Here is a 19,732-nt window from a genome sequence, read left to right on the forward strand (position 1 = left end):
TCTAAAGGAGTTTGGGACAGGTTTGGGGACATCTAAAGGGGTTGGGGACATCTTTGGGGACATCTAAAAGAGTTGGGGACAGCACTGGTGGCACTTGGGGACACCCACAGGGGTTGGGGACAGCTGCCAGGTGCCACCACCCACCCTGGGGACACCTTTTGGTCACCTGGGACTGGGGAGGTGACACTGGGGACAGGACAGGGGAGGTGACACCAAAGACGAGGTGACAGTGGGGACAGGGAGGTGACACCGAGGACGGGGAGGTGACACCGAGGACATGGAGGTGACACTGGGGATCGGGAGGTGACATCAAGGACGGGGAGGTGACATTGAGGTGACACTGGGGACAGGGAGGTGACACTGGGGACAGGACAGGGGAGGTGACACCGAGGACAGGGAAGTGGCACCGAGGACATGGAGGTGACACTGGGGATGGGGAGGTGACACCAAGGATGGGGAGGTGACATTGAGGTGACACTGGGGACAGGGAGGTGACATTGGGGACAGGACAGGGAGGTGACACTGAGGACAGGGAGGTGACACTGAGGACAGGACTGGGAGGTGACACCGAGGTGACACCAAGGACAGGGAGGTGACATTGGGGACAGTGGAGGTGACATTGAAGGGACACTGGGGACAGGACAGGGGAGGTGACACCGAGGTGACACTGGGGACAGGGAGGTGACACTGAGGACAGGACAGGGAGGTGACATTGAAGGGACACTGGGGACAGGACAAGGGAGGTGACACCAAGGACGGGGAAGTGACACCGAGGACATGGAGGTGACACTGGGGACAGGACAAAGATGAGGTGACACTGGGGACAGGGAGGTGACACTGAGGACAGGACAGGGAGGTGACACCGAGGTGACACCAAGGACAGGGGAGGTGACACCGGGGACATGGAGGTGACACTGGGGATGGGGAGGTGACATCAAGGATGGGGAGGTGACATTGAGGTGACATTGGGGACAGGGAGGTGACACTGGGGATGGGGAGGTGACACTGGGGACAGGACAGACTATGGGGAGGTGACACCAAGGTGACATTGGGGACATCGGTGGCCGTACCTTCCCCGGCTGCCCAGGCTGTGTCCAGCGCCGTCTCCACGTTCCCGTACATTGTCCCCAATGTCCCCAATGTCCCCAATGTCCCCAATGTCCCCAGTGTCCCCCAATGTCCCCAGTGTCCCCAATGTCCCCAATGTCCCCAGTGTCCCCAGTGTCCCCAGGGTCCCCAGTGTCCCCAGTGTCCCTGCTGATAACGCCCGCAGGGGACAAGGGGGGGACAGGATGTGGCCTCGGTGTCCCCTCCCCCCTGTCCCACAGGAGGTGGCACCAGGGCGCTGTCCCCAGCTGGGGTGTCGCTGTCACCACGGTGTCCCCAAGGCTGGGATGTCCCCAAGGGGGTGGCCAGGGTGGCACTGTCACCACCCCGAGGGTGGCACTGTCACCGGCGTGTCCCCAAGGCCAGGGTGTCCCCAAGGGTGCCACTGTCACCAGGATGTCCCCATGGCCAGAGTGCCACTGCCACCAAGGTGTCCCCAAGCCCAGGGTCACCAGAGTGTCCCCAGGGTGTCCCCAGGGTGTCCCCAAGGGTGCCACTGCCACCAAGGTGTCCCCAAGCCCAGGGTGGCACTGTCACCAGAGTGTCCCCAGGGTGTCCCCAGGGTGTCCCCGAGGGTGCCACTGCCACCAAGGTGTCCCCAAGCCCAGGGTGGCACTGTCACCGGGGTGTCCCCAGGGTGTCCCCAGGGTGTCCCCGAGGGTGCCACTGCCACCAAGGTGTCCCCAAGCCCAGGCTGGCACTGTCACCGGGGTGTCCCCAGGGCAGTGTCCCCAAGCCCAGAATGTCCCCAGAGTGTCCCCAGGGTGTCCCTGTCACCAGGATGTCCCCAGGGCACTGTCCAGGGTGTCATTGTCACTGGGGTGACCCCATGGCTGAGGTGGCACTGCCACCACGGTGTCCCCAGGGTGATGTCCCCAAGGCCAGGGTGTGTCCCTGTCCCCAAGGGTGGCACTGTCACCGGGGTGTCCCCAGGGTGTCCCCAGGGTGTCCCCGAGGGTGCCACTGTCACTGTGGTGTCCCCAAGGGTGCCACTGCCACCAAGGTGTCCCCAAGCTCAGGGTGGCACTGTCACCAGGATGTCCCCAGGGTGTCCCCAGGGTGTCCCCAAGGGTGTCACTGCCACCAAGGTGTCCCCAAGCCCAGGCTGGCACTGTCACCGGGGTGTCCCCAGGGCAGTGTCCCCAAGCCCAGAATGTCCCCAGAGTGTCCCCAGGGTGTCCCTGTCACCAGGATGTCCCCAGGGCACTGTCCAGGGTGTCATTGTCACTGGGGTGTCCCCAAGCCCAGGGTGGCACTGCCACCACGGTGTCCCCAGGGTGATGTCCCCAAGGCCAGGGTGTGTCCCTGTCCCCAAGGGTGGCCCTGTCACCAGGGTGTCCTCAGGGTGTCACCAAGGTGTCCCTGTCACCACAGCGTCCCCAAGGGTGTCACTGTGACCGTGGTGTCCCCAAGGCCAGGGTGTCCCCAGGTCAGTGTCACCCGGGTGTCCCTGTCACTGTGCTGTCCCCCGGGTGGTGTCCCCAAGGCCAGCGTGTCCCTGTCACCCGAATGTCACCGTCACCAGGGCGGTGTCCCCCGGGTGGTGTCCCCACGGCCAGGATGTCCCCAAGGGTGTCACTGTCCCCACGGTGTCCCCACGGCCGGGATGTCCCCAAGGTGGTCTCCAGAGTGCCACTGTCACCGGGGTGTCCCCAAGCCCAGGGTGGCACTGTCACCAAGGTGTCCCCATGGCAGTGTCACAAGGTCCCTGTCACTGTCCCCACAATGCCCCCAAGCCCCTGTCCCTTGTCCCCAGGGTGTCCCCAGAGTGTCCCCAGTCCACACGGCCTGTCCCCACCCCCGGATGTCCCCAAGGGGGGGTGGCACTGTCCCCAGGCTGTCCCCACCCCCGGATGTCCCCAGGGCCCCACAGGAAGGGCCGGGCGCTATCGGCCCCGGCCAGGCCCGGCCACCTCCTGCCACCAATGCCACCAATGTCACCAATGTCACCTCAGCGGCCTCTCACTGTTCCCTCAGTGTCACCAAGTGTCCCCTCAGTGTCCCCATTGTCACCCAATGTCACCTCTGCGCCACCTTCTGTCCCCTCACTGTCACCTCCTGTCCCCTGGGTCACCAAGTGTCCCCCAGTGTCACCTCGGTGTCCCCAAATGTCCCCTCAGTGTCCCCCAGTGTCACCTCGGTGTCCCCTCGGTGTCCCCTCAGTGTCCCCAAATGTCCCCTCAGTGTCCCCCAGTGTCACCTCAGTGTCTGATGGGACATTTGGGGACACTGAGGGGACACTGAGGGACATTTGGGGACACAGGGGACACTGAGGTGGCACCGAGGGGAAATTTGGGGACATTGAGGTGGCACTGAGGTGACACTGAAGGGACAATTTGGGACATTTGGTGTCACTGCGGAGAAACTGAGGGCGAGACCTGGGGACACTGAGGGGACATTTCTGACACTTGGGGACATTTGGGGACATTTGGTGACACCGAGGCGACCCACGGAGCGCCGCCCCCACCGCCGCCGCCTTTCCCGCCCCCAGCCGCACTGCGATTGGTCCATGGCGCTGATTGACAGAAGCGCGGACCAATCGGAAACGAGCACCGCGCAAACGCGGAAGCGCTGAGTGTTCAAGCGGAAATGAGCCGCCCTCTACGCGTTGTGATTGGCTCGAACTCTTGATTGACAGTCAAATAGACCAATAAAAACAGAGAACCGAGAAACAGCGCTTCGATTGGCTTACCGCTTTGATTGACGCGAACGCGGGCCAATCAGAACAAAGCACCGCCCAAACGCGGAAGAGGCGCGTCTCTCGCTGGAATTTTGGGGGTCCCCATTCCAGATGTTGGGGGTCCCCGCTCACCCTTGACCTTTGGGGGTCCCGCCCAGATGTTGAGGTCCTCATCCAGATGTTGGGGTCCCAACCAGGACTCTCCCAACACTGGGAGGGGCCCCCATGCCAGATGTTGGGGGTCCCATCACCCAAATTTCTAAGTCCTCATTCCAGATGTTGGGGGTCCCATCATCCATCGGCGCCCCCATCCAGATGTTGAGGCCCCACCCCCTCCCAAACCCCGCCCTTCCCCCACCCCCTCTCTGCCCCTCCCCCCATCCTGGGCGTGGCTACGAACCCTCCTCGGCCCCTCCCCCCAGGAACTCTCCAATCAGCTTGGCCAGGGGGCCGGGCCTCTCCTCGGGCAGCCAATGGGAGGCGCCGGGCAGGAGGCGGAGGCGGGCGGAGGGGCGGAGCCAGCGCAGGTGGGCGGGGCCAAGGCGCGGGTCCAGGAAGGCGTCGCGGGAGCCCCAGAGCAGCAGCGTGGGGGGAGGGGGCGGCTCCCGCGGGATGGGCGTGGCCCTGGGGAGGGGGAGGGGACAGGTCAGGGACACCTGGGGACACCTGGGGAACATGGGGACAGGGTCAGGGACACCTGGGGACAGGTCAGGGACACCTTGGGGACACCTGGGGACACCTGGGGAACATGGGGACAGGGTCACGGACACCTGGGGACAGGTCAGGGACACCTGGGGACACCTGGGGACACCTTGGGGACACCTGGGGACACCTGGGGACACATGGGGGACACGGGACAGGTCAGGGACACCTTGGGGACACCTGGGGACACCTGGGGAACATGGGGACAGGGTCACGGACACCTGGGGACAGGTCAGGGACACCTTGGGGACACCTGGGGACACCTGGGGAACATGGGGGGGACACCTGGGAGTGGGGGACACCTGGGGACACCTGGGGACACCTGGGGACATGGGGACAGGTCACGGACACCTTAGGGGACACCTTGGGGACACCTGGGGGAGGTTGAGGTTTATGGGACACTTGGTTGGGCGGGGGGGACATGGGGGACAGGGGTCAGGGACACCTGGGGGACACCTTGGGGACACTTGGGGACACCTGGGGGACATGGGGACATGGGGACAGGGTCAGGACACCTGGGGACACCTGGGGACACAGGGGAGAGGATCAAGGACACCTGGACACACCCCAACCGGAGCACCCAAAGCCAGCTGGGAGCATCCAAATGGGGTCCCACCACCCAACTGGGGGCACCCAAACCCAACTGGGATCACCCAATGGGGTCCCACCACCCCAAAGGCACCCAAGCCCAGCTGGGAACATCCCAAACCCAACTGAGAGACACCCCAACCCAACTGGGACCACCCCAAACCCAACTGGGAGCACCCAATGGGGTCTCACCACCACAACCACCAACTGGGAACACCCAAACCCAACTGGGACATCCCAGCACCCCACACCACAACTGGGACACCCATTGGGGTCCCACCACCCAACCACCCACTGGGGTCACCCAAAACCCAACTGGGAGCACCCCAAACCCAACTGGGAGCACCCAATGGGGGTCCCACCACCCAACTGGGACCACCCAACCCCCGGGAGCCCAAATGGGGTCCCACCAAACGCAGCTGGGGACACCCAATGAGTCACCACCACGCAGCTGGGGTGCACCCAATGGGGTCCCACCACCAAGAGCATCCCAAACCCAGCTAGGAGCATCCCAAACCAACTGGGAACACCCAATGGGGTCCCACCACCACAACCACCCAACTGGGGTCACCCAAACCCAACTGAGAGCATCAAAAAGAAAGATAAAAGCACTAAAAAATGGGGTCCCCACTACACCAACAGGATCACCCCAAAAGGACACCCAACTGGGAGCACCCAAACCCAACTGGGAGCACACCCAAACCCAACTGGGAACACCCAATGGGGCGTCCCAACCACAACCAAGGAGCACCCAAAAAAAAACCCAACTAGGGAGCACCCAAACCCCAACTGGGAGCACCCAAACCCAACTGGAAACAGAACCCAAACCCAACTGGGAGCACCCAAACCCAACTGGGAACATCTCAATGGGGTCCCACACAACCACCCAACTGAGGGCACCCAAACCCAACTGGGAGCACCCAATGGGATCCCACCACCCAACTGGGAGCACCCAGACCCAACTGGGAAATCACTTGTATGGGGTCCCACCACCACAACAACCCACTGAGGCACCCAAGCCCAACTGGGGTCACCCCAAACCCACACTGGGACCAACCCAAACCCAACTGGGAAGCACCAGGGGCAATGGGTTACCACAACCCAACTGGGAGCACCCAATGAGGTCCCACCACCCAACTGGATCACCCAATGGGGTCCCACCACCCAATGAGAAAGACACCCAAACCCAACTGGGATCCATGGGGTCCGACCACCCCACTGGGATCACCCAAACACTGGGATCACCCTTGGGGTCCCAACCACCCCAACAAACTGGGTCACCCACCGGAAGGGGGCAGCGCAAACCCAACTGGGAGCACCCAATGAGGTCCCACACCACCGGACACCCCAACCCAGCTGGGAACTTCATATGGGGTTACAGCCACAGGCGCACCACCACCCACTGGGAGCACCCCAAGCCCAACTGGGGGCACCCAACACCGACAGCATAGGGGGACCCCAAACCAACTGGGAGCACCCAAGCCAATGGGCCACCCAATGGGGTCGTCCACTCACACTGGGCCACCCAAACCCACCTGGATCCCCATCCAAAACCCTAACGGGGACACCCACTGGGGCACCCCAGCTGGAGCACCCGTGGGGCCCCCTGGGCCCCCACCCATGCCCCCCAAAGGTCCTGAGGGGAACCAACCCTGGGGGCACCCAATGGGGGTGGCGGCCACTGAGCATCCCAAACCCAGGGGACATCCCAACCGGCTGGGGTCGCTGTGGGGTCACCTGGGACACCCCCCAACTGGGCGCCCATTGGGGTCCACACACCCCCCCCTGGAGGCTACCCCCTGGGAGCACCCAAACCCACTGGGGCACCCAAGGGTCCCCCCTGGGGCCCCAAACCCAAACGGGCCAATGGGGTCTCAACCACACCACTGGGAACACCCAAAGGTCTCACCACCCAGGAGACACCCAAACCAACTGGGAGCACCCAAACAAGCTGGGATCACCCAATGGGTTCCCCCACCTTCGGACCACCCCCACCACCCCAGCTGGGATCATCCAGTGGGGGTCCCACCACCCACAAGGGAGCCCAAAGGGAGCAGCCAACTGGGAACACAACAAGAGCACAGTGGGGTCTCACCCCACAACCCAACCCAACTGGGACCAACATGTGCAGGCACGAGGGCCACCCAAGAGCATCCCAAACCCAACTGGGGGCATCCCAAACCCAACTGGGAGCACCCAATGGGGGTCCCACCACCACAACCAACCCAGCTGAGGTACTGGTCCAACTGGGGTCACCCAAACCCAACTGGGGGAGCACCCCAAACCCAACTAGGAGCACCCAAACGCTGGGGTCCAGCACCCAGGTGGGGCACCCAATGAGCCCCCCAACTGGGGCGAACTGGGGCGGACCACCCAACTGGGGTCCCCACCCCAATGGGGCCCGCACCCAATGAGCATCCCAAACCCAGCTGGGAGACATCCCAAACCCCCCAACTGGGGTCAGGGCACCCAATGGGGGTCCCACCACCAACTAGGATCACACCCAAGCCCAGCTACAAGGTCACCTTGGGGTCCCACCACCCCAACCACCCACCTGCAGCCCAAAGTTAAGAGCCCAGCTAGGGAGCATCCCAAGCAACTGGGAGCTGGGAGCACCCAGTGGGGTCCCACACCACTCAACTGGGAGCACCCAAAACGCCCAACTGCACAGGAACATCTCAATGGGGTCTCACCACCACAGCCACCCAACTGGGGAACACGCACAATCAGGTCTCCACCACCCAATTGGGAGCACCCAAACCCAGCTGGGAGCACCCAAACCAAGCTGGGACACCCAATGGGGGACCACCACGTGGGACCCCCAAAACAACTGGGATCATCCAATGGGGGGTCACCACCCAAAATTGGGGCACCCAACCACTGGGAACATCTCAATGGGGTTCACCACAACCACCCAACTGGGACCACCCAGGTCCCCCCTGCCGCCTGAGCATCCCAAACCCAACTGGGAGCACCCAAACCCAACTGGAGCACCCCACAAATGGTGGCACTCCCACAACCAACCACAGCAAAGCCACCTTTGGACACCCAAACCACTGGGGGCCCCACGCCCAACTGGGAGCACCCAAAAACCCAACTGGGAGCACCCAAACCCAACTGGGAGCATCCCAAAAACTGAGCACCAAGGGGTGCAACACCCCACTGGGATCACCCAAACCCAACTGGGAGCACCCAATGGGGTCCACCACCACAACCACCCAACTGAGGTCACCCAAACCCAACTGGTGGAGCATCCCAAAAACCCAACTGGGGAGCACCCAGACCAAACCGGGGGACATCTCAATGGGGTGACACCCCAAAATGGAAGGAAAATGGGGGGGGAACAACCCAAACTCAACTAGGGGGGGGCCCCCCCAAACCCAACTGGGAAGCACCCAAACCCAACTGGGGACATCCCAAACCCTGGGAGCACCCCAAAACCCGGGAAAAACCAATGGGGGTCCAACCCAAACCAACTGGGGCCCCAAACCCCCACCTGGGGAGCAACCCCGGGACCCCACCTGGGGTCACCAAAACAAGGGGGGGGACCCCCACGGGGGGAGCCCCCCCCAGCCACCGACAGTTGGGTGGGTAGAAGGGGGGGGCCGCGGTGGGGCTGAAGGAGCGAGTCCTGGGCGCCCCCCGCGGGGTCCGGGATGGGTCAGGGCGCTGGTCAGGAACCACCGCACCAGCTGGGGACCCCAAAAATTGGGGAAGGGGGGGGGGGGACACCGAAAATTGGGAGGAAAATGGGAAAAAAGCGGGGGGAGAAAGCCCCAAATGGGAGAAATTGGGGGAGGGGGGAAATGGGGCTTGGGGGGCACCCAAAATTGGGGAAAAATGGGGGAAATCAGGGCTGAGGGGACAACAGAAATTGGGGAGAAAATGGGAAATGGGGTTTGGAGGAACCACCGCGCACCAGCTGGGGGCACAAATAGGGGAAAAATGGGGGAAATCAGGGCGGGGGAACCCAAAATTGGGGGAAATGGGGAAATCAGGGCTGGGGGCACCCAAAATTGGGGGGAAATGGGGAAATCAAAATTGGGGGGGGCGCTGGTCAGGAACCACTGCACCAGCTGGGAGGGCACCCAAAATTGGGGGGAAATCAGGGCTGGGGGGACACCCAAAATTGGGAGGAAAATGGGGGAAATCAGGGTTGGGGGCACCCCACCGGGGGAACAAGAAATCAGGGCTGGGGGGCACCCGAAATTGGGGAGAAAATGGGGGAAATCAGGGCTTGGGGGGCACTCAAAAAATTGGATAAAAATGGAGGGGAAATCCCAAAAGGGGGAGGGGAAATGGGGGGACAAATTTGGGAAGGGCTGGGGGCAATGGGAGCCCAAAAATTTGGGATAAAATAGGGGAAATCAGGGCTGGGGGGCGCTGGTCAGGAACCACCACACCAGCTGGGGGGGCACCGAAAATTGGGGAAAAATGGGGGAAATCAGGGCTGGGGGGCACACCCAATGGGGGACATCCAAAAAAAAAATTGGGGGAAAAATTAGGGGGTTCTGGGACCCCAAAAATTGGGGATAAAATGGGGGGGGAAGGTGAAAATTAGGGACAAAATGGGGGGGGAACAAAAACTGGGGACAAAGTGGAGGAAATCAGGGCTGGGGGGACACCACGGGGCACACCCAAAATTGGGGACAATGGGAAAAGGGACTGGGGAGGCGAGGAAGGAAAGGAGAGAACGCACACTGGGGGGGACACCAGGGCAACCCAAAATTGGGGACACAGAAAATTGGGGACACCCAAAACTGGGGACACCCAAAACTGGGGACAAAATGGGGGGACACCAAAAACTGGGGACACCGAAGGGGGACACCAAGAATTGGGGGACAAAGTGGGGGGACACTGAAGGAAATTGGGGGGAAAATAGGGAAAATCAGGGCTGGGGGAACACCAGGGGACACCAAAAATTGGGGACAAAATGGGGGAAATCAGGGCTGGGGGGACACCAAGAACTGGGGACAAAGTGGGGGAAATCAGGGCTGGGTGGCACCAAACCCCCCAAAATTTGGGATAAAATGGGGGATGGGGAAAACAAGGGTTGGGGGGTGCCATGACCCCGAAAATTGGGGATGAAATGGCAGAAATTAGGGCTGGGGGACACCAAGGGGTCACCGAGAATTTGGGGACAAAATGGGGAAATCAGGGCTGGGGGGACACCGAAAATTGGTGACAAAATGGGGGGACACCCAAAATTGGGGACAAATGGGGGAAATTTGGGCTGGGTAGCACCAAACCCCCCCAAAACTGGGGACAAAATGGGGAAAATGGGGGGTGGGAGGTGCTGGGACCCCAAAAATTGGGGGCGAAATGGGGAAAATGGGGGTTGGGAGGTGCTGGGACCCCAAAAATTGGGGGCGAAATGGGGAAAATGGGGGTTGGGAGGTGCTGGGACCCCAAAAATTGGGGGCGAAATGGGGAAAATGGGGGTGGGAGGTGCTGGGACCCCGAAAATGTGGCAGCTGGGTGGTGGCAAACAGCCTGAAATTGGGGACAAAGTGGGGGACACAAGGTCTGGGTGGTGCCACCAGCCCCAAAATTTGGGACAGAGAGGGGGACAAAGCTTCGAGGATCGGTGTCACCCCTTGAGGAGCTCCTTGGGGTGGCAGATGGCACCGAGGGGACAGGGAGGGGACAGAGGGGGGACAGGGAAGTGACAGAGGGACAAGGAGGGGACAGAGGGGACAGAAGGGGACAGAGGGACAGAGGGACAGAGAGGGGACAAGGAGGGGACAGAGGGGACAGAGAGGTGACAGGGAGGGGACAGGGGGACAGAAGGGACAGGGAGGTGACAGAGGGGACAGAGGGACAGAGGGGACAGGGAGGGGACAGAGGGAACCTGGAGGGGACAGGGAGGGGACAGAAGGGACAGAGGGACAGGGGACAGGGAGGGGACAGAGGGGGGACAGGGGGACACACAAGGGACAGGGAGGGGACAGAAGGGGACAGAGAGGTGACAGAGGGACAGGGAGGTGACAGAGGTGACAAAGAAGTGACAGAGGGGACAGGAAGGGGACAGAGGGACAGAGGGAACCGGGAGGGGACAGGGGGGACACACAAGGGACAGGGAGGGGACAGAGAGGGGATGGGAGGACAGAAGGGGCACAGAGGGGACAGAGGGGACGGGGAGGTGACAGAGGTGACAGAGGTGACAGAGGGGACAGAGGGGCCAGGCTGACCTGGAAGTCAGCCAGGGACAGCAGCAGCTCGGGCAGCCAGGGCAGCTGGAACAGGAACACGTAACAGGAGCGGAGCAGCTGCGACGGGTGACGGGCGGTGAAAGCTGGCACGGGGACAGGGAGGGGACACCGTGGGGACAGGGCCACCGCCGTGCCACCATGGGGCGGCCACCACAGGGACAGGGCCACCGTGGGGACAGCGACAGGGCCACCACAGGGAAAGGGATGCCACAGCGTCACCGTGGGGACAGCGACAGGGATCCCAGTATCCCCAGAGTCCCCAACGTCCCCAATGTCCCCCCAGTGTCCCCAATGTGTCCCCAATGACCCCAAGTATTCCCAATGTCTCCAATCCCCCCAATGTCCCCAACATCCCCCTCTGTCCCCTCGTGTCCCCATTGTCCCCAAGGTCCCCAATGTCCCCAATGTCCCCAACATCCCCAATGCCCCCAATACCCCGAATGTCCCCAGTGTCCCCAAGGTCCCCAACATCCCCATTGTCCTCAGTGTCCCCAATGTCCCCAACATTCCAAAGTGTCCCCAATGTCCTCAATGTCCCCAGCGCCCCAATGTCCCCTGCTGTCCCCGCTGTCCCCTGTCACCTGCCATCACCCCCTGTGGGGCGCGTCCATCACCACCCCCAATCCCCCCAATGTCCCCAACGTCCCCAATCCCCCCAATGTCCCCAATGTCCCCAATCCCCCCAATGTCCCTTCATGCCCCCATTGTCCCCGCTGTCCCCATTGTCCCCAGGTGTCCCCACTGTCCCCACTGTCCCCAACATCCCCATTGTCCCCAACGCCCCCAATCCCCCCCAATGTCCCCAGTGTCCCCATTGTCCCCAACGCCCCCAACATCCCCCGCTGTCCCCAGTGTCCCCGGTGTCACCTGCCATCACCCCCCTGTGGGGCGCATCCATCACCACCCCCAATGTCCCCAATGTCCCCAGTGTCCCCAACATCCCCGGTGTCCCCTGTCACCTGCCATCACCGCCCTGTGGGGCGCGTCCATCACCACCCCCAATGTCCCCAGTGTCCCCAGTGTCCCTGGTGTCCCCGGTGTCCCCGGTGTCACCTGCCATCACCCCCTGTGGGGCGCGTCCATCACCACCCCCAATGTCCCCAATGCCCCCAATGTCCCCAATGTCCCCAATGGTCCCCAACATCCCCCGGTGTCCCCTGTCACCTGCCATCACCCCCCTGTGGGGGCGGCCCATCACCACCCCCAATGTCCCCAATGCCCCCAATGTCCCCAATGTCCCCAGTGTCCCTGGTGTCCCCGGTGTCCCCGCTGTCACCTGCCATCACCCCCCTGTGGGGCGCGTCCATCACCACCCCCAATGTCCCCAATGTCCCCAATGTCCCCGGTGTCCCCGGTGTCACCTGCCATCACCCCCCTGTGGGGCGCGTCCATCACCACCAGCTTCTCCACCAGCCGGGGGTGACTCGAGGCCACCTCCCAGGCCAGGACCCCTCCCCAGTCGTGTCCCACCAGGACGCAGCGCGGGCGCGCCCGCCGGTGTCCCCAGCGCCTCGATGACGTCGCGGATGTCGCCGAGCAGCAGCTCCAGCCGGTAGCGCTCCCGGCCCCGCGGCTTCTCCGAGTCCCCGCAGCCGCGCAGGTCCAGCGCCACCACCCGGAACCGCGCGCTCAGCTCGGGCAGCAGGTGGCGCCAGCAGAACCTGGGGACAGCGGGGACAGCTGGGGGGACAGCTGGGGGACAGCTGGGGACACCTGGGGACAGCTGAGGGGACAGCTGGGGACAGCGTGGGGATACCCTGGGGACAGCGCGGGGACAGCGGTGACACCCGGGGGACACCCTGGGGACAGCATGGGGACACCCTGGGGACACGCGGGGACAGCTGGGGACAAGCGGGGACAGCTGGGGACAGCTGGGGACACCTGGGGACAGCATGGGGACACCCTGGGGACACGCGGGGACAGCTGGGGACAAGCGGGGACAGCTGGGGACAGCTGGGGACAGCGTGGGGACACCCTGAGGACACTGTGGGGACAGCTGGGGACACCCTGGGTACAGCTGGGAACAACTGGGGACACGTGGGGACAGCTGGGGACACGCGGGGACAGCGCGGAGACAGCGTGGGGACACCGTGGGGACAGCTGGGGACAACTGGGGACAGTGGTGACACCCTGGGGACAGCTGGGCATGTGTGGAGGACACCTGGGGACACCTGGGGACAGAGGTGGCACCAAGGGGACAGGGGCAGGGGGGGTGTGGGGACACCTGGGGACACATGGGGACCCTCGGGGGGACACCTTGGGGACACTTGGGGGACCCTTGGGGACCCTTGGGGACACTTGGTGACCCTTGGGGACACTTTGGGGACACCTTGGGGACACTTGGGGGACCCTTGGTGACCCTTGGGGACACTTTGGGGACACCTGGGGGACACTTGGGGGACCCTTGGGGACATTTGGTGACATTTGGTGACATTTGGGGACACTTGGTGACATTTGGGGACATTTGGGGACATTTGGGGACACTGACCAGTTCTGGGGGAAGCCGTGGAGCAGCAGCATCAGGGGGGCCCCGGGGGGACCCCGAGTGACGTAATGGAGACGCAGCCCCGAGCCCTGGGGACACCACCGGGGGGGACATTGGGGACAAAGGGGGACAGGGACACCTTGGGGACAGCCTCAAAGCAGCCCCGCCCCCCCAAAATTCCTCCCAAAAATCCCCCCCCCCCAAAAAAATCCAGCAAAAAAAATTCCCCTAAAAGGTCCCAAAAATGGCCCCAAATCCCCCCCAAATTCGCCCAAAAATCCCCTAAAAAAATCCAGCAGAAATGCCCCTAAAAGGTCCCCAAAAATTCCCCAAATTCCCCAAAATGCCCCTGAACCTCCCCAACCCCCCCAAATCCCCCCCCGGACCCCCCAAAACCTCCCCATATGCCCCTAAAATGCCCCAAAAATCCCCCCCAGGACCCCCAGTCACTTCCAGGACCCCCCCAAATCCCCCCCAGGATCCCCCAAAATCCCCCAGGACACCCCAAGATCTCCCAAATCCTCCCCCACCACCCCCCCAAATCACCCAATCTGCTCCTCAGAACCCCCCAAAATCCCCCCAAATTATCCCCAGGACGCCCCAAAACCTCCTCAGACCCCCCAACACCCCCCGCCCCAGAACCCCCCAAATCCCCCCAAATGTCCCCCTAAAATGCCCCTAAAGCCCAAAAAAAAACCCCAAAAAATCCCCAAAACCCCCCAAACCCCTCCAAGACCCCCCAAACCCCCCAAACCCCCCAGAATCCCCTCCAAATGCTCCGAAAATGCTCCCCAAATCCCCCAGAACCCCTCAAAACTCCCCCAAAATCCTCCTAAAATCTCCCCAAAATCCCCCCAAAAGCCCCCAAATTCCCCCTAGGATCCCCCAGATCCCCTCAGGACCCCCCAAAATCCCCCCCCGAGCCACCCAAAACCCCTCCAGGACCCCAAAAATCGCCCCAAAATCCTCCCAAAACCCCTCTAAAACCCCTCCAGGACCCCCCAAATCCCCCCAGGACCCCCAAAAATCCCCCCCAAAATCCCCCCAAACCCCCCGTACCCCCTCACCTTGATCTCCAGGTGCCGGTGCTCCCCGATGGTGCCGTCCCAAAATCCCCCCAAAACCCCCAAAATCGCCCCGAAATCCCCCCAAAACCCCTCTAAAACCCCTCCAGGACCCCCAAAATCCCCCCAGGACCCCCAAAATCGCCCCCAAACCCGCCCAGTCCCCCCCAAACATCCCCGTACCCGCAACCTCAGGTGCCAGTGCTCCCCAAAGGTGCCGTCCCAAAACCCCCCCAGGACCCCCAAAAATCGCCCCAAAATCCTCCCAGGACCCCCAAAACCCCCTCCAGGACCCCCAAAAATCGCCCCAAAATCCCCCCAGGACCCCCAAAATCCCCCCAGGACCCCCCAAACCCCCCGTACCCCCGTACCTTCAGCCGCAGGTGCCGGTGCTCCCCGAAGGTGCCGTCCCAAAACCCCCCAAAACCCCTCCAGGACCCCCAAAACCCCCCAGGACCCCCCGAATCCCCCCAAAACCCCTCCAGGACCCCCAAAACCCCTCCAGGACCCCCAAAATCGCCCCAAAATCCTCCCAAAACCCCTCCAGGATCCCCAAAAATCGCCCTAAAATCCCCCCAAAACCCCCTAAAACCCCCCCAGGACCCCCAAAATCTCCCCCAACCCCCCAAACCCCCCCCAACCCCCCCGTACCTTGAGCCGCAGGTGCCGGTGCTCCCCGAAGGTGCCGTCCCAAAACCCCCCAAAACCCCCAAAATCCCCCCAGGACCCCCAAATCCCCCCAAAACCCCTCCAGGACCCCCAAAATCGACCCAAATCCCCCCAAAACCCCTCCAGGACCCCCAAAATCGACCCAAATCCCCCCAAAACCCCTCCAGGACCCCCAAAACCCCTCCAGGACCCCTAAAATAGACCCAAAATTCCCCAAAATCCCCCCAGGACCCCCAAAATCCCCCCAGGACCCCCCAAACCCCCCGTGCCCCCCGTACCTTGAGCAGCAGGTGCCGGTGCTCCCCGAAGGTGCCGTCCCAAATCCCCCAAAAACCCCTCCAGGACCCCCCAAAATGGCCCCAAAATCCCCCCCAAAACCCCTCTAAAAATCCCCCCAGGACCCCCAAATCCCCCCAAAACCCCTCCAGGACCCCCAAAATCGACACAAAACCCCCCCAAAACCCTCCAGGACCCCCAAAACCCCTCCAGGACCCCTAAAATAGACCCAAAATTCCCCCAAAATCCCCCCAGGACCCCCAAAATCCCCCCAAACCCCCCGTACTCCCGTACCTTGAGCCGCAGGTGCCGGTGCTCCCCGAAGGTGCCGTCCCAAATCCCCCCAAACCCCTCCAGGACCCCCAAAAATCGCCCCAAAATCCCCCCAAAACCCCTCTAAAATCCACCCAGGACCCCAAAATCTCCCCAATCCCCTTCAAACCCCCCCACGTACCTTGAGCCGCAGGTGCCGGTGCTCCCGAAGGTGCGGTCCCAAAACCCCCCAAACCCCTCCAGGACCCCCAAATCCCCCAAAACCCGTCCAGGACCCCCCAAAACCCTCCAGGGACCCCCAAAATCGCCCCAAAATCCTCCCAAAACCCCTCCAGGATCCCCAAAAAATCGCCCTAAAATCCCCCCAAAACCCTCTAAAATCCCCCCAGGCCCCCGAAATCTCCCCAATCCCCCAAACCCTCCAAACCCCCTGTACCTTGAGCCGCAGGTGCCGGTGCTCCCCGAAGGTGCCGTCCCAAAACCCCCCAAAACCCCCAAAAGGACCCCCAGGACCCCCAAACCTCCCAAAAACCCTCCAGGACCCCCAAAAATCGACCCAAATCCCCCAAAACCCCTCCAGGACCCCCAAAATCGACCCAAATCCCCCCAAAACCCCTCCAGGACCCCCAAAACCCCTCCAGGACCCCTAAAATAGACCCAAAATTCCCCCAAAATCCCCCCAGGACCCCCCAAACCCCCAAAACCCCCGTACCTTGAGCCGCAGGTGCCGGTGCTCCCCGAAGGTGCCATCCCAGAACCCCTCCAGGACCCCCAAAATCCCCCCAGGACCCCCCAAACCCCTCCAATCCCCCCGTACCTTGAGCCGCAGGTGCCGGTGCTCCCCGAAGGTGCCGTCCCAGAACCCCCAGGACCCCCCAACCCCCCCGTGCCCCCCGTACCTTGAGCCGCAGGTGCCGGTGCTCCCCGAAGGTGCCGTCCCAGAACCTCTCCAGGACCCCCCAAAATCCCCAGGACCCCCAAACCCCCAAAACCCCGCGTACCTTGAGCCGCAGGTGCTGGTGTCCCTGGTGGTGTTTGTGGTGTCCCTGCTGGTGTTTGAGCAGCTCCTGGTGGTGTTTGTGGAGTTCTGTGGTGATGGTTTTGGTGTCCCTGGTGGTGTTTGTGGAGTTCTGTGGTGATGGTTTTGGTGTCCCTGGTGGTGTTGGTGGTGTCTCTGGTGGTGGTTTTGGTGTCCCTGGTGGTGTTTGTGGTGTCTCTGGTGGTGTTTGTGGTGTCCCTGCTGGTGTGTGAGCAGTGTTCGCGGTGGGTGTCTGTGGAGATCCTATGGTGTTTGGTGATTTTTGGTGTCTGTGGTGTTTGTGGTGTCCCTGGTGATGGTTGTTGTGGTGTTTCTGGTGGTGTTTGTGGTGTCCCTGGTGGTGTTTGTGATCTGTGGTGTCCCTGCTGGTGTGTGTGAGCGTGCTGTGGAGATCCTATGGTGTTAGTGGTGTCTCTGGTGATGGTTTTGGTGTCCTGGTGGTGTTTGTGGTGTCCCTGGTGGTGTCTGTGGTGTCCCTGCTGGTGTGTGAGCAGCTCCCACCGGTGTCCCTGGAGCTCCTCCTGCCGTCCCCGCAGGCGCCGCCCTCACCTCATCCTCTCCTGCTCCCTCCTGAGCCGCTCCTTCTCGCGCTCCACCTGCTCGGCCTGGGCCTTGAGGGCCTTCGCTCCTCCTTCTCGCCCCGCTTGAACTGCTCGAAGGAGTCGCTCGAGGACTTGGCCGCCGCCGCCGGCGCCGCCGGGTGCTTCTGCACCAGCGACGCCCACGAGCCCATGTTCTTGATCTTCAGGTCCTGCAGGAGATGGGGGAGTCACCACCAGGCCACCACGAGGTCACCACGAGGTCTGGGATCCACCAGGATCCACCAAAACTGTGGTGGACACCATGGGATCCTCTGGTGGCTTTGTCCTGAACCTGGAGCCAACCTGGAGTTCCCTCAGCCTGGTGGGATCTCAGCAGGTTCTCCCAGATCCAACCCTGGAGTTCTCCAGGTCCCTCAGCCTGGTGGGATCTCAGCAGGTTCTCAAGGTCCCTCAGCCTGGTGGGATCTCAGGGGCTTCTCCCACACCCATTCCTGGAGTTCTCCAGCTCCCTCAGCCTGGTGGGATCTCAGGAGCTTCTGAAGGTCCCTCAGCCTGGTGGGATCTCAGCAGGTTCTCCCAGATCCAACCCTGGAGTCCTCCAGGTCCCTCAGCCTGGTGGGATCTCAAAGGGGTTCTCCCAGATCCACCCACGAGGTCTGGGATCCACCAGGATCCACCAAAACCATGGTGGACACCATGGGTTCCTCTGGTGGCTTTGTCCTGAGGACCTGGAGCCAACCTGGAGTTCCCTCAGCCTGGTGGGATCTCAGCAGGTTCTCAAGGTCCCTCAGCCTGGTGGGATCTCAGGAGGTTCTCAAGGTCCCTCAGCCTGGTGGGATCTCAGGAGGTTCTCAAGGTCCCTCAGCCTGGTGGGATCTCAGGGGCTTCTCCCACACCCATTCCTGGAGTTCTCCAGCTCCCTCAGCATGGTGGGATCTCAAAGGGGTTCTCCCAGATCCAGCCACGAGGTCTGGGATCCACCAAGATCCACCAGAACCATGGTGGACACCATGGGATCCTCTGGTGGCTTTGTCCTGAGGAGCCAACCCAGTGGGATCTCAGTGGCTTCTGAAGGTCCCTCAGCCTGGTGGGATCTCAGGAGGTTCTCCCAGATCCAGCCACGAGGTCTGGGATCCACCAGAACCATGGTGGACACCATGGGATCCTCCAAGGGCTTTGTCCTGAGGACCTGGAGCCAACCTGGTGGGATCTCAGGAGCTTCTGAAGGTCCCTCAGCCTGGTGGGATCTCAGGGGCTTCTCCAGGTCCCTCAGCCTGGTGGGATCTCAGGAGCTTCTCCAGGTCCCTCAGCCTGGTGGGATCTCAGGAGCTTTGCCCAGACCCAACCCTGGAGCTCCCCAGCTCCCTCAGCCTGGTTTTTTGCCCCAAATTTGGGGTTTTTTTCCCCAAAACTTGGGGGGTTTTTCGCCCCAAATTTGGGGTTTTTTTTACCAAAAATTAGGATTTTTTTTCCCCAAATCTGGGAATTTTTTTTTTCCCCAAAAACTGGGAAATTTTTGTCCAAAATTTGGGCATTTTTTCTCCAAAATTTGTTTTTTCCCCCAAAACTTAGGGTTTTTTTTTCCCCAAAATCTGTGGGGTTTTTTTTCCCAAAAATTTGGATTCTTTTTGCCCAAAATTTTGGGGTTTTTACCACAAAATAAAGTTGGTTTATTTTTTCCAAAATTTCGGGGTTTTTTTTCCCCAACATTTAGTTTTTTTTTTTTTTTCCATAATTTGGGTTTTTTCCCCCAGATCTGGGAATTTTTTGCCGAAAATTTGGGATTTTTTTTTTTTTGCCCAAAATTTGGTGGTTTTTGCCCAAAATTCGGCGGTTTTTGCCCAAAATTTGGGGGTTTTTTACCCGATTTTTTTTTTTTCCCCCCAAAATTGGAATTTTCCTCGTTACCTTTTTGGGGGCCACGGGCGTTTTGGGCTCCGGTTTCTGCCGCTCCTTGTCCGGGGCGGGCGGCGTCGCTTCCGGGGGCGGATCACGGCCCGAGCCCCTCCCCCCTCCAGGGGCTTCAGCTCCGGCCCTGCAACCCCAGAAATTCGGGATTTTGGGGGGGATGGACCCAAAAATGGGGATTTTGGGG

The 19,732-nt window shown here is 61.7% G+C and overlaps 1 protein-coding gene across 1 annotated transcript; it reads right to left on the reverse strand.

The window, feature by feature from the left end:
* Window positions 1–4,179: 4,179 nt before the first annotated feature.
* On the reverse strand, window positions 4,180–19,672 carry LOC115916716 (epoxide hydrolase 3-like; the record flags this gene model as incomplete). The annotated part of the gene is given in 9 exon segments (XM_030970454.1): window positions 4,180–4,411; window positions 7,056–7,138; window positions 11,269–11,372; window positions 12,651–12,777; window positions 12,779–12,950; window positions 13,778–13,863; window positions 15,490–15,532; window positions 17,692–17,846; window positions 19,546–19,672. Coding segments are annotated over 9 exon segments (1,129 nt in total), but the record flags the coding sequence as incomplete, so codon positions are not given.
* Window positions 19,673–19,732: the final 60 nt, after the last annotated feature.

The sequence above is a fragment of the Camarhynchus parvulus genome, unplaced genomic scaffold (genome assembly GCF_901933205.1).
Source record: "Camarhynchus parvulus unplaced genomic scaffold, STF_HiC, whole genome shotgun sequence".
Taxonomy (NCBI): Eukaryota; Metazoa; Chordata; class Aves; order Passeriformes; family Thraupidae; genus Camarhynchus; species Camarhynchus parvulus.